The 15,559-nt window shown below is 36.3% G+C and overlaps 1 protein-coding gene across 7 annotated transcripts in view; it reads left to right on the plus strand.

Moving 5' to 3' along the window:
- L3MBTL3 (L3MBTL histone methyl-lysine binding protein 3) overlaps window positions 1-15,559 on the plus strand; it is an 80,923-nt gene that overhangs the window by 51,586 nt on the left and 13,778 nt on the right. For all 7 annotated transcript variants that reach the window (XM_071549060.1, XM_071549063.1, XM_071549066.1 and 4 more), the window contains exons 14-18: window positions 1,305-1,415; window positions 3,025-3,139; window positions 6,307-6,409; window positions 13,881-14,027; window positions 15,395-15,559. In XM_071549060.1, coding sequence (XP_071405161.1) covers window positions 1,305-1,415; window positions 3,025-3,139; window positions 6,307-6,409; window positions 13,881-14,027; window positions 15,395-15,559 — 641 coding nt within the window. The remainder of the gene's footprint in view (window positions 1-1,304; window positions 1,416-3,024; window positions 3,140-6,306; window positions 6,410-13,880; window positions 14,028-15,394) is intronic.

Below are 15,559 nucleotides of genomic sequence, written 5' to 3' on the forward strand. Positions count from 1 at the left end.
ATATATGATCTAAACCTACTGTCTTAGTTTGAGTACATTCCCCCTTGTCCTGTCACTACATGCTCTTGTGAAAAAATCTCTCAGTCTTTCTTGTAGGTTCCCTTTAGGTACTGGTAGGTTGCAATTAGGTCACCCCTAAGATGTGTCTTTTCCAGGCTGAACAAACCCAATTCTCTTAACCTTTCCTCACAGGAGTGATGCTCTATCCATCTATTCATCTTGGATTGCTGCTGGGAGCCAGTGTCAGATGTCTGGTACCTCCCAGTGACTTGTCTCACAGCACACTAAAGCACATTTGCCTCAGCTTTTCAGATTAGGGACACTAATTCTGATAACACTTTGCTAAGAGCAGCTGGATTAACAAAAGCAAAACTGTGGTGTTTATGCTAGTTCCTGGGATCAGCAGATTACCAGAGTTTATTAATGACCAGTTAATCACCCGAAGGTGCATCTGGCTTAATAACAGTCTTATGTTCTCAGCAGGAATACCCTGAACAAGGACTAGGAAGGTATTTAGCTATATCTGAGACAGTAACAGTGTATTTTATTTTATTATATTTTATTATATTCTATGAGAAAATTGAGTTCTTAGGATGCAGCTAAAGGAAAAACATCAATGCTCTGGAAAGTCCTAGAGGGATAGATACATTATTTTCCTAGGAAACTAGAATAAAACCCATGACATCTTGTGCATATATTCCTTTAAAGTGCAAATAATTTTGCTTTAGCTTTCATAGTTGTAGGTGACAAAGATGAAATCCGATACTCCTACCAAATACACCATTTTTGCCCAAATAGTATTTAAAACCAGGTATTTGGTCCTGTTTGTTCTGACTAAGTATTTATTGTTATACTGTGAACTAGTTAAATTTTCAGTATGAGAGTGAAAAAGTTTGATTCATGAAACAAAACTACATACTAAAAAGCATGAATATGTTTCCTGTAGACAATTTCATGTAATACTTCATTAAATAGTGCATTGAAACTGTTGGCCAAAATCTCCAGGAAAACTTTTCTATAGAATTTAGGAAAAAACCGATTTGAAATAAAGATTCCCACTTGCTTGCTTGGATTACTTGAATCCAGTCCATTTTGGGAGAACCTGGAATCCCAAAGTATTTATTTTTATTTTGCTAGTTTAATAACCCTGGTTTGAATTAAGTTTTTATGCTTGAATTTGTTGTAGAGGGGAGGAAGATTTGAGAAAATGAAGGCAGAAAGTTTTCAATTGATTTTATATATTTTATAACTATGTGAGATTTTTGAGGGTTTGTTCTGTTTCACATAATATTGTTCTTTTCCAGAAACCTTCTCATGGCTTTCAGAAAAACATGAAACTTGAAGTGGTTGACAAGAGAAATCCAGTATTTATCAGAGTAGCAACCATTGTAGATACTGATGACTATAGAATAAAAGTAAGTTTCTATGTCTTACTGTATTATCCTGCTTAAGTGACTGATGAGGACTTTGTAAAACTCAAATCCTATAGTTTTAAAATTAACCATGGTAGGAGTGAGTCACATTGCTCTCTCCTGCTGAGCTTTGCTGATGCTTTTCTCTGATTAGTATACATATAATTCCTTCAGAAGGGTTTTTTTTTTTTATTGTCCTCTTAGTTACTTGTGCTGAGATAGGTAATTAGAGAACAGAGCTGAATATGTTGGAAAATTGCTTTGGGAATAGTTGGTAGAAGACAATTGTCTGTTCTATCAAGAAATGTGATTATTTAATATCAAGTGTCAAATGGCTACTTTAATATTTGTATTAGGGACCATAAAATATTTGGTCTAGGTTAATTGACTCTGTCTCTATAAAATTCCAAAGGGAGAAAGCAGATATATATATGAGATATGAAAGAAATAGCCCTGATCTCTTATGTTTTGTCAGTGATTTCTAAAATGCTGAAGTTAATTATGGACTTCAAATTGGGTAAATCTAAGCTACTGTATTTTCAATGTATTTTCCAGAAGTTGTGTACTTGAATTAATTTTATCTTACTGTACAAAACTAGTTTATACTCTGAAGCCCTTAACTCTTAGGAGGGCTAGCACATACCAGATATCCAGTTAGATAAGAATGAAGGATGTATTTGCACAGATTTATTTGGCATACCTGTTATTTCAAGTAGGAAATGGAGCTGACATTTAATTTTGAATCACCTGAATTAACTGGTGGTAGGGAGTCATCAGAAGTAATACCTTCACAGATTTTCTACCTTTGTCGGTTATGCAAAAAAACCCAAACGAACAACTACACCAAATCAAACAACAATCCCACTCTCCAGTCTACTTTATTAAATTACAGGATTTATAGTTTCTAGGGTAGTAATTTGACTGTGTAGCATATGTTGAAAGAGCTCTGTTTGTATGTATCTATGTGTACGTGTATCCACACATGCATACATGAGAGATCTGAGAGATTTACTAGTACAGAGATCATGTAAGATTTGAAGATATTTAGCTTTTGCATGAAAAAAAATGTATATAATCCATACTGGTGTTTTCCTGGAAAGTCACATCCTTCCTTTTCTCTTCAGTTTTAACTCTTTATCATTTATACTCTGATTTTAATAAAATTATTACTTGCATGATGGGGGTGGGGGGGTGTTTGCTTTTTTAAAGATAAATGCCTTTTTTTTAGTCCTTTGCTTATTCCTCTGCTGTTCTTAAATCCTGTTCAAACAGGAGATTAAAAAGCATTTGGAGTTTTGTTTGGGGGTTTTTGAGAGATGAGAAGGGCAGAAATTCATGTTTAATTTAAGTATTAATGTGAGAACTAATGTAAGAACTGCTTTATTCCTGGGATTTGAGCCTGATAATGTAGTAAACAACCACATGACATATCGTTGTTTACTCTCCTTAGTTTACTTCAGGGAGAGTATGCCTGAGTCCAGAATGTAAATATATTTTCTGTGTAACTTAAATAGTTCTCTGGAAGTGATTTCTCTAATGGACATACCATTTCTAGAGATTGCTCTAGAATTTTCCTGATCTAAAATGTATTATTCTCCTTTTTGTGTTTTAGGTTCATTTTGATGGCTGGGATAATATTTATGATTATTGGACTGATGTAGATAGCCCTGATATCCATCCTGCAGGCTGGTGTGCAAAAACTGGACACCCTCTCCAACCCCCACTTAGTAAGAGAAACCAAGTGTAATGTAACGATGGTCAAGAGACGTGTACTGTGCTATCTTTTTCTCTGCCACGCCATCCAAGGAAGAGAAGCAACTAGGTTATGGAAAATAATGTAGATGTGACATTTAGTTCAAAATCAGCAGTCAATAATCATTTTTTAGTAGATAGCTCTATTGACCCTTACTGTAATGGAATTACAACGTTTCTTGGTATGCATAAGAACTGCAGTCAAAACCTGAAGTAATGTTAAAGTTCTGTTGCGTAAAATCCTGACCCTCTAGAGGCCAGTGATGATACTGCTGTGGCATTCAGGGAGGGACAGGGTATCACTCTTAAGGTCCTTCATTTCCTTTGTTCACATCCTCTTGATGGTTGAATGCACTTTTTGGTTCCAGGAGTCCTTTCAAATGCAGTGGCAGATCCTCTAAACCAGCCAACTTCCTTTTCTTCTTCAGCTGAACAGAGGGATTAATGATGCCTGTGTTGAAAATAAGTTGTAACAGAAGTGTAGTACCAATAACAACACTGTATTCACCACCTTACCCTCTTTGGGAATTTTGTTTTACTTGTTGAGGAAGTGGGAGGTATATGATAAATAAGACTGAAGGTTAAAGGGGGATGAGATCTTTATGGTAAATACGTCCCTGCCTATGTCACTGTGCTTCTAGATAATAGCATTGAAATCACTTTAGACAAACTTTGAACAGATGATTTTTTAAGTAAGTGCTCTTCTCTGAGGTTGCTTTATGTTGTGACCCTGAGGTAAGGTTTGTACAAGCGCTGAGCATTCACAGCTGTAACGACATCAGAAAGAACTGTGCTTGGAAAATAAGAAATGCTGAGCAATGCTGAGCGCTCTGAAAAAATTAAATGTAAAATAACTGGGTTAGGTCGCACACAGACTGTTTGAATGTGTTACCTAAAAATCATAGTACCTCAATTCAGTATCTCTAAAATGTCAAGAGGAAATGGTTCCTATCCAGAGTGTGATCACAGTATATTCATTATTTTTCTGAGCACTCCAACAGTACAGTGATGACTGCCTGTTAGGAAGTTAATCATTCTGCCTTCAGAGTCTGAATAGAGTGCCATAAATGCCAGAGCACAAAGTGAATAATGAGGAGGAGATAGGATGCTGCGTATCTGAGATGTTCATCCTTTGTGCTCAGTGAGCAGCCCAGTGGGAAAAGTAGTCTGTGGCCACGTAAATAAAAATTGTGTCATAAGGCAGAAGAGCTGAATAAGGTTGCAACATTTCTATTACCTAAGACAGAACAAAATAAAAATCAAAATCTTAGCCTAGGTGGGAATATGAAATACATAAAATTGATTTTTTGGAGACATGAAAAGAAACAAGCTACAGATGCTCATTACATACAACATGTTATCTCCTCTGAATGGTGGCTTAGGAGAAACTGTTCTCTTTTAGGATGTGACTGGTAGAATTGACTTTCTGATAAGCTACAAAAATGAAGGTGTGCAATGTGACAGGAGAGAAAGTTGACTGCTCATTAAACAGAAGAGTATTAAGCTGCACAAATACAAATAAAATTGGATGATTATTGAATAATATATTCTTCCAACAATATGACTTTGTATTATTACTATATAGACTATTACAGAAATATTGTTTCCAAGTAAGCTAAAGTGCATTACCAGACTTGTCAAAGAGCTTCATAAGAAGGAAAGAAAATATTTTGCAAGATGGAATAATTTGCCTCAGTCAGTATGATAAGTGCATTTACCAATGAGATCCAGATCCATCTTTAACACTTGAAGCTTTATATGAACTCTGTGCAATGTTAGAAGCATTACTCAGTTACCACTATTTATTTAATTATAATGTTTTCAGATGTAGTGAAGTTATGATGGATTACGACCTTTTTGGTAGCAGTTGGGGAATTATGAGCCATGTACTTGTGATTTTAATGTTACTTGATAGTGGTGCAAACAGCAGCTTCTTGCATAAACATGGACAGCCAGTTGCAGCTCTTTTAAATTACATTTTTAAAGAGTTTGAATTTTTAAGTGAAGAGAGAGCATTTATAGGGAGGTAGTTTTTGCAAAACCACAACATCATTGAGGCAAGACTTCCCTTCACAAAAGCATCCCTATTCAGATAACTCTTCTTCTGAGTCCACTCACTTGTTACATTTTCAGCATCAGTTTTTTTCATAAAGGTGTAAGAGGTAAAATATCTGTTCTCTCATCCATTATGCTATTTAAAAACCATAGAAGTCTTTGTACTTTGGTGTAGTCATAGTGGTGTAACTTTTGCATAGTTAGAACATTTGGTAAAAAAGCCATTTGGACTGTTCTAATTATACATAGTAATTCTCTCATCCATCTGCAAGAAAGAATCGTATCTCTCATCTGGAAAAAATTATGTAATTAGACCTCTTCATATTTGTATTGTTGGCTGTAAAGGGAAGGTTCATGTACTTTCCGAGTAAAACCAATATTAGAGAGGGACAGTGCATGCTTGCAGTTGTACAGCACATGTTCTCAGTTTCATATACTGGAGTATGTCTGTCTCTCACTTGCTATGAAGTTATGGGTTGTATACAATGTTTGCTTGAATGTCAAAGCTAGTTTTGGCAGGTACATGCTTTAATGTCTCTGCAGGCATCATTGTTACAGGTTGATGAAAATCGGATAGACACGTAAATTCAGACAAGTGGAAATGTCAAAAATCTGATGGCTCATTCTTTTTAGTAGTATTTTCAGCCTTTGTTTTCACATCTTGTTCACTGGAAAACTTCAGCTAAAAAATGTATAAGGTCAGGACCCATTACAAATGCCTCCCTGTCTTCAGGAAAAGGGGTAGAGTTACTTGTTTCTTCTGTGCTCTTACAAAACAACCAAGTTACATTTAAATATAGTTAGTAGAAGAGGAATCTGATGTCATGAAGTTCCTCCAAGACTTGTGTTGTTTGTATAGATGTAGTTCTCTCCTTGAGATTTACTCACTTGGAGTAAAATACTTTTTCCAGTGAATTAGGTTGTTTGAATCTCCATCATGCTTTTGCGGAATGCATTATTAAAGTACTTCTGTTTTCTCATCTCTTCATGTTTACTGTAATGCACTGGTATTCCTGCATGTTTACGTAGCTTTTAAATATTAGATCATTTTTTTTAAACCTCATTTGTAATTTCACCTGACATGCAGGTCCCTTGGAATTGGTGGAAGCTTTAGAGCATGGAGGATGTCCCATAGCAGGATGTAAGGGAGTTGGACTCATTAAAAGAGCAAGACATATCGGCCATCATAGGTATGTTCTTTGAAACTAATTTTATTCTTTCAGTTGAGGGATGTGTGCAGATGGTTTTTTTAAATTGTTGTTCACAACAAAACAGATCCAAGCTGGAAAGAAGGAAATCTTGTAAATCTAAATGTGCCATGATTTCAGTTGCCATGGTGAGTGTGCTGAAATAAACATTAGCAATCTGTAACTTCATTTCACCAGGGTGTGCTGAGGTAAGATTTGTTGTACATTACTTCTTGTCCCAATTGTTAGATTCAGTTACTCTGTATTTTGGTTCTATGAGGATACCTTGTCTTGCTGTACAGATTGCAAATACTGCACAGATAGGTATAAAGCAATAACTTCTGAGCTTTTTTAATAAGAGGCCACTGATTTTATTATGGCTTGGATGTTTTTGTTCTGCTTGGTTTGTGGGGGTAAGGATTTGCTCGTTGGCTTGGAATAATGCTAGAAAGGACATTCCAGTTGAGATATTCCCAAATGACAGCTTGCTGCTTGTACCTAGTGTTTCTAAAGGTGCTTTGTTGAGCACCTTCTGAAGTATAATACAGAAATGTGGACATCCCATCATAGAGGAGAGTAGAATGGGAGAACGGAATGGCAGGAGGGAACAAGGAGACGACAGAGTAAATGGGAAATACTTCCCAAGCGAGAATTTTACTATTACAAAAATAGTTAGTGTGAGGTGAATCCTGAATATTTCAGTTAGGGATACACAGGTAATATTGTATGTTAAGCTGAGAATTAAGCATCATACTTATTATCTTATTACCTTTAATTAGAGCTTCCAGAAGTTTTCTTGTAGTTTTTCCGTTTCAGAGTCATAGAATTCTCAAATGTCATACCACTTCGTTCTTTCTACTCTCATACAGTTAGGGGATTGCTCTTTTTCATGTTTTTAAAGTATGTTTTAAACTATTGTGATCCAGAAGCCAGCTCTGCAATATTTTCTTGTTTTTGATGAGAGAATTAGGTCGTGTTGACTAGAACTAATCTGCAAGGTTTTGATGGTATATCAGCACTGGCTGAAGTCCTAATTAATCCCTAACAGAGATATCTGACCAGGAAAACTCATTGTATTCTTACATGTTTGGTTTGCAAAAGGCATCTTCTGTTCCAAGTTCTTCCCTATCTACAGCAGAAGCACTGTATTTGTGCTGTTAGGAGGCAAAAGACCTCCTGATGCTAGGACAAGCTTTATCCCCAGGAAGGGACAAAACTAGGTTAGCTCCAGTGACAAAACTTCTTGCAATATGAACTATGGTGGAGTTGTCATGACAGAGTCTGCTGCATTGCTGTCTTTCAGACTATTCTCAACCTATTCCTGTTGTATTTTTCTGTCCATGTTATTTTTCTTTAGGTTTTTTTCCCAGTTTTATTACCTTCCCTTTTTTGCCTTCCCTTTATTGCGCACAGTAACTAGGATAACTTCTTTAACAGCCAAGTCAGTCCTTAAGAGGTCACTGTCTTTCAGTTATCATATGGTAACCTACTGCATTCATGTTCTTAGTCCATTGCAAATGTGAAGTAAACTAGACTTGCCTAAAAAGCTTCCTGGCTGCTTGTCTGGAACGCATTTCATATTCTAGTAAACTTGAGTCTTCTATGATTTATTAATGCACCTGATCTGTAAGGCAGTAAATTCCAATTCCTTAAATGTGCTATCTCAATTACTTAGAGTCAGGTGGACGTATCCATGTCCTTCAGCCCAAAGCTGAAACTTCAAATAAAAGAAAATTAATGTGTCTGAAAAGTTTTTAATTTATAATCTCTCTAAATAAACATTGGCATTAAAAATTCAAATGTTTTAGAGAGAAGAGGTAAGAGCTTTATTTCTATTTACTTCGTTTAGCCTTTCTTTTATGGCTACATTTTCCATGCTATTTAAAGTTGTTATAGTTACTCATCCTGAATAGCAAGAAAAGAAAGAAACCCATGACAATCTATTGTGTTTTGTTTTTACTGCGGTGTTAGCAATCCTATTATTTGCACATTAACTGATAGTTTTAGGGTATAAAAATATAACCAAAGAGATTTTGTTGATCACAAGATACGTTTGCTGTTTTATAGCAAAAAAAATAACACCAGGAAGTATCTTACTCACTAACTTTATTGTTTTATTTTCTGTGCTGATATTCTCATTTTGTTCTTAAGCATAGAGATTTGTTATTCATCTGGAGCATACAAATTTGAGGGTCTGGGTCACCCCAGAAATTCTGACATTGTGGTATCACTTTTTTCCTGAGTTAACAGATTTTGAAATTGGTGCAATTATCCACATTAGGTGGCATTCCCTTGGTTCTTTCATCTTGGCAACGTTGAAATGTATTTAACCGTGCTTATCTTTTTTTTCATTATGAGGTACGACGTCTATCTACAGCATAAATGCCTGTTGCAGAAAAGATGGTAATTTCAAATGCTAAGTAGTTCTGAAATAATTTTGAAAGCTTGTTCCTTAGAAATCAGATGAAAGCCCTGGTGATTAATTATATAGTGGGGCTAAAGCATTTACTTTTTGCAAAAGGTGATGTTAACAAGAACTTGGTGTCGATCAACAGTTGATTTAGGTTTATGTGCTGTGCAGTTGGAACAGCCTGAGGTACAGGTTGTTAGCATTATGCACATCACCTGCATATTTATGATTGTGGATTGTATACTCTGATGTTTAATGCATGTAATAATTCTCCAGTTCAAGCAGTAATGCGAAGAGGTCAGTTGTAAATACTTCATTAGTGGTTTTAGTCTCCATGAATAAAGATTTTTGCCAGCAACTTCGCATGTGTTAGTTGTGTAAGTTGAAGTGAACTGAATGTGCCATGGTGGAGGCTGTGTTGTAAGAGAACTGCAGGACAGGAACACAGGAAACCTCAGTTCAGCAGGATGTTACATCTGTTTGTACAGTGTCTACTGAAGTAACTAATCTGATTTTGATGCCAGTCTCAAGTTTCATTTGACCTTTTATGTAAGGTCATTGACCCCCAGCCAAATCTCTTCTAAATTACTATAGAGTCAGGTTTAGACTGTTGAAGCAGCCTTCTCCTAAAAAAAAGAATGTTTTGATGATAAACATGCGTGGTAATTTGTGAAAGAGAACATTTGTATTGCTTGTTTCCAGACTAGTTAAAAATGTCATAAAGTCAGCTGAAGTAAAGAGATTACTTAACAAAATGCATCAGCAGGAAAAAAGAATACATCCTGCAGATGTTGTCAGGATCTTTTTTCTGGAGATTTCTTGCTAATGATACATTGCTACCAGCAGGTGCAGTCATCTGGACATTCATTGGCCCCTCTAAATAGTCTAGTCCATCAGTTAGTTAAATCTATTTGTTTAACCTATCAAGGGAGACAGTTTGAGCAAATCCATGTGAATTTTTCCGGAGCTGTCATATAACCTTCTCCCTTGGGAGTGCTTGGCAGTAACTTGCACCTGAGATGCACTGAGGAGCTGGGCTTAGTAACATTTCCACCCAGTACAGCTAAATCAGGAGACCTGTCTATGACATGATACAGATTTGCAAAATACTCCAAGTGGTCATAAAGATTAAAAATCTATATTTAAAAGTACTTCATTATTAAAGTCCTTAGACTGATCAGAGTGCTACCTTACTGTTCTTCAGGTTAAGAGAGAATCCTGGCTTATGTCCTCTTCCGATGTTACATGTAACTGAGGCTAAGTAATCCTCATCAATTGTCTGGAGAAGACTAAGGTCCATGCCTACCTCTTAGTAGTCCAGTTTTATCCTCGTACCCTTGAACTTTATAGGAAAGAGGTACGTGTGTAACTCTACCTAGACATACATCTCAAGTGTGATAGAAGAGTAGTTGCAAAATAAACACAGGCAGGATATGCTGCCTCAACACTTCTGTTCCATCAGACAGTTCTGAAAAAGGCTGGTTATATAAAACCTGTGTTGATTTTAAAATCTCAGGCCTGTGATCAGAACTGTATACAAGAAGTAGTAATCTGTGCATTGGCTCTTCCCTTAATTCATCTTTCATGATTAATAAAAGCAGAAACTCATTTTAATGTTCAATTTTTACTCAGTGTATGCAGGACCCTGCAAACAGTGTCTCCGTTTCCTTGGAAAACCGTGTCATGGACACACATTTTGCCAGCCTATCTGCTGCCTTTCAGCAGTGTACTACTGTAGGCTGCTAATTGCTGTGCTATGTTTCTTCAACATTTAGAGATGGCTGATTACTGTCCTGTGCAAGGGGCTGTGTGTGTGTGTGTATCAGGTGGTATGAATGTGAATATCTTTACTGAAGCAGCTCAGATGGTACTTTAGATGTTCGTGCTGTGTGGTGGTGCTGGAGGGTGTATAGCCCTGTTAGATGAATAGCAGAGGTTTCACATTGACTACCTGATGCTTTTGCTTCTTGCCATTCTTCCTGAGCCTCTGGCAGACCTTGGGATTCCGAAACCAAGGACATCAGATCAGATTGGAAACTACCTTCTGAACTTCTGGTGTTTTCAAAATGGTGTGCTAAATTAAACTGTAAGCTGGAGCAGAAATCCAAGTTTAAGGTGACAGAAGAGTTAAATATCCTGGTTTAGTATTAAATAACCTAAACATCAAGATTTCTGAACCCTTGAGATGAGTTGTCTTAAAAACTTAGAGTCCTATTTAAAGACTTCTATTATGTAGGAATAAAAATATTAAATTTTTTATTCTTTGTAGTAGACAAGTTCAACTGAACTGAAGGCTGGAGGCATTGGGATTCAGGAGGATTTACTGATTGATTAGAAGCCACGTAACTCATAAACGGCTTCATTCATCCTGTGTTTTGTTTTAACAAAGCTAACAGTGGAAACAACCAGGGCTCTTTTTGTTGCCTCAAGTAACAGTAACATCTTATGGCTATCAATGAGTTTTTAAAAAATGATACAGCAACTTGAATGATTAATTACAAAGAAAAACTGATATGAATCTAGTGCTCTACAGCATCATTATAACTATTCTTGACTGAATTTACCATTCAACTTTGTTTTTTCCAGAAAATCTGAAAGGAAAAGTCAGTATATAAGCAGTCAGGTTAAATGAAGGACTGCATTTTGAGGTTTTTTCTTTTTTATTTTTAATTTAAAATGTATCAGTGGTGTTGGTAAATAGAAAGCCTGCTGGAGTCTGACAATGCTGTTGTCAGATTTCATTGCTTAATAATACACAACTGAAGTTTAATATCACATTGCTAGTGTTCAGTGTTGACTTGTGACAGCACTTTAACTGCTCAGAAACACCAAGTCTCAAAGCACCTGTGTGAGCATAGGAAGCCAAAAGGTGATTACATGCTTTACCTTATAGTGGTAGCAGAACTGAGATTAACCAATATATTCATGAGGTTTTGATAACTGTATTTCATTGCAGTGGTATGTGTTTGTCACAGCAAGAACTTAGATCGCACTGGCATTGATGCCTTAAAACCTTTTTCTGAGTAGAAGCCTGTATCTTTCATCTTGTAGTTTGTTTGAAAGGGAAAAAAAACATCATTGTGATAGATGCAGCAGCATAAGGAATTGAGACTATAAAGCAACTCCCCCTCTTTCCTAGTGTTCCTGTTTTCTTCCCCATATTTCAGTTGATTTTTTTTTCTTTTAAGACATCTGGCAGAGGCTAGTCCTAAAGCAGACAAAACCAGTGGGTTGTAAAACAAATGTAAGTAGATGTATATAAATAGATTTAAAATAAAATACCCAATTCTGCTTAAGAGAAATTAGAAATAAAATGTGAACGCTTCAAGTTAATTTTTATTTGTATATTTTGTTCCACGTCTCTAAAAAATTTCATTAACAAAGGCATACTCAAGTGTAGTGTTTTAGACTCCAGTCACCCATTTGGCTGTGTCTTACTTGGCTGTGTAAACTAAAAGTTCCTCAGAAGGCAAAGATGACTGTTTTGTGCTTCATTAGGATGAGCTGGGGATATGGCTGCAGGACCCTTGAAAAGGCTGTACAGGCTCTTGTGGATGACTGACTTGGCAGGTGTAGCCTTAAGAAATTTTTTCCTTTCATGCTACTGCTGAGAGAAATGTAGATTTCCACCAACTTTTTGTTCCTGTTGTTGAGTCTAAAATTAGATCACTGATACTGTCCAACCCCCTTATAGGAGTTGTTACAGTACTTGTACTTACAGTACTTGCTCTGAATCCAGAGCTTCCTTGGTAAAGGAAAAGGAGAGTGTACAGCTTATTTTGAATAAAAAGGTTGGGGTTTTTTTAGCACTGTGCTTTGTAAAAAGAACATGATAATGAAAGCTGTTGTTTTTATTTTTGTGATTTGGAGGTGGCAGGGCATATGGCTGTCGAGGTAGACTTATTTATATTCTGTTTGGAAATCATGCATGTAACTATCAGTGAAACAAAACATTGCAGTGGTTAATGAAAGGCAAGTAGTTATATCCTTGAAAAGAAAATAAGCAAAAGTTGCACAACATAGGTTTTTTAACCTTTTAACCTTATAGAGGTGATTGTAATAATAGAGGTGAGTAGGAAAGCATAATTTCAGATTATAGGTAGTGTCATAGCTCATGAGCCACAAACGGAGTATCATGTTTAGTTCAGCCTCTCCTGTATCTTACATAGAGTTTTGAAAACTTGAGCGTGATGTTACTCACTATTGTGACGTATTTATACTAATCAGAGTTTAGAATATTATCATTGATGTTCTGTGTATGCAGTCTGGCTGACTAATCAGTTGAACACTGAAGAGCATTCTTCTAAAGAAAAAATCCTAGCTCAGACCCACGTGTTTTCTTTTGTTTTACTGTTTTTCCCTCTCCTTATGCAAACACAGTTTTTTCTGACTTCAAGTGGTACAAAGTTCTCATTTGTTGGAGTACTATTTACAAGTCAGTATATCCATGCACAGAGTCAAATTCTTTCCCCAGCTGGAATGCAGGGAAATAGGGAATGTTGAATGTTAAGAAAGTCTGCAAAAACACCACAGTCTCTTAATGGAATATCACAAAATGGCATTTGGAAAGATGAGGCACTCGCTGCAGTAAGATGTGCACCATTCCTCATATTGTGCCCTTGCAGTGCAGCTTCTATGTAGACATTACATAATAGAAATACCCTCCTTTGCAGTAAAAATAGCCATGGTATTATGACTTTATCTGGGGAGAGATAGGTATAGTCAAAAGCACCCTGTATTTTTTTATATAAATACCATTAAAATTGTGAGTGAGCAGGTTAAACATTCAAGAAATTTTCCACAATGAATGTTGTAATATAAATTAATACAATCTGTGTTATATAAGTTGCTGTCAAAAGGAAATGCAAAAGTCATTCAGGTTGAGGTTTTTAATCCATGGATTTATTAACATTTTAAAGTATGACTCTTTACTGCATTTTTTCTGATCTTTATATTAACTTACTGTATCTGCTTCTAGAAAACTCAGATGTCATTTCATTGAAAATAAGTGAAGTCAATAAAGTGTCTGAGAATAAGGAGTAATTTTTCTTCTTCAACTTCTAGCGCAGTCAGCTGCCCGTATTCAGAGATGAACTTGAGCAAAGAAAGCCTCTTACCTGACCGGTTGAGTGGGGAGATGCCTGCAGCCAGTCCTGTCCCCAGAAACAGAAAAGCAGAAGCAAGTGAAAGATCCACCTCTCCTGTAATCAAGTAATTATGATTGAAGCAATGTCCATGTCTAAGAGCAGTGTGTTTATTTCTGTGTTCTGCAGTGCAGTTTATAGTTGTGCAATGGCTCAATGGTTTCAGAAAGGCCTGCCTACTTATCTACATTTTCATTTACAGGGAAGAAAAATGGTTTTATCAGTGCTTATGGAAAAGGTCACCAAGCTATCAAAGACTGATACTGTCTATGATTTAACACGAGCTCAGTTTTATCTTCAGTATAACTAGCCCACAGGTTGATTAATTGCAATTTAAAATTGAGTGTTTACCGGTTGGTTTCATTTAAGAAAATTATTTATTTATGTTTCTTTTGTTGCTGGAGTGGCTTTATAGACATGGCTGTAAATGAATGCTGCTCTTTGAAGAACAACCACTATTCTCTCATTATTCTGGGAGTGCGGAAGAAAGTTGGTGGGACTGAGTTTTGTAAGAATGGTGGTAAAGTCAGTAGCTGAAGCTTTTAAATAGGAGCACTGGGAAAAAACAAAAGAAGTGTGATACCAAAGTGATTATTTTCAGATGATGATTTTATCTCAGAAATTATGGATTCTGATTCCTGTGCTTGCTTTGGGCTATAGGGATACATAGCAAATTTAAGTAGGAAAGGAACAGAGACTTTCCATTCTTTTCAAGAGCTACATTAATATAAATGTAAAAATGTGAATGTTTGTAGTGAAGAGTTCCAATTCCCACTGCAATAACCACATCTTTTCAATAGAGGGTATTTTAACTTTCATTCTTAGAGACAGTTTCAGCTTCCTGCTTTAGTAACAAAAATACTCCACTGTCAAAGAGGACTGCTTGATTTGACTGGTCTTATAAAATGAAGGTTCAGAAATATGAAGTGACTTAATTACTCACTGACAGACAGCCTGGGTACCATCCCAGTGAATCCAGTAGCAGTTTGATCAGTGTCGTTTGGGACAAGGGCTGTATCAAGTGCCACTTTCCTTGTTGTCCCTGTTAGGAGGCTACATGTATCATTTTAAGGGCTGCACAGTGGTATGTCATGGGAGAGAAGAAATAGGAGGAAAATGATACTTTAAGGTGTTCTTGTGTTACAAATACTTGAAGTGGATAGTTTATTATCAAAAATAATGTTAGACAAATTCTGTTCCTATTGAATTGACTGATCATTTACCATTGATTTCATGGCTAAGAGAGTTCTGTACTGTGATTTCTGAAAATCCTAGGTATGCAATTTTAGTGGTGGGAAGTTAAAAAACTACTTCCTAAAACAAACAAAAAACCACCTTGTACGTCTTCTGTTACACTAGTGACTCTTTGTACATATAAAAAATAACAGCTTAGCTGCTTCCACTTTTAAACATTCTGTTATTTGTTTTAAACAGTGACAGAAAATGCCCCAGCCCTGGTCACGTAGGTATGAAATCTTCAGCTCACAATCGAGTATCTGGGAAAACTGGACCAGAAACAACTAAGCTGGAAGATGCAGAAAGTAGATCTCCTTGCAAGAAACCCTTGTTATGCAATGTGAAGGAAAAGAAGGCACCTGG

Source organism: Pithys albifrons, chromosome 2 (assembly GCF_047495875.1).
Source record: "Pithys albifrons albifrons isolate INPA30051 chromosome 2, PitAlb_v1, whole genome shotgun sequence".
NCBI classification, from domain to species: domain Eukaryota; kingdom Metazoa; phylum Chordata; class Aves; order Passeriformes; family Thamnophilidae; genus Pithys; species Pithys albifrons.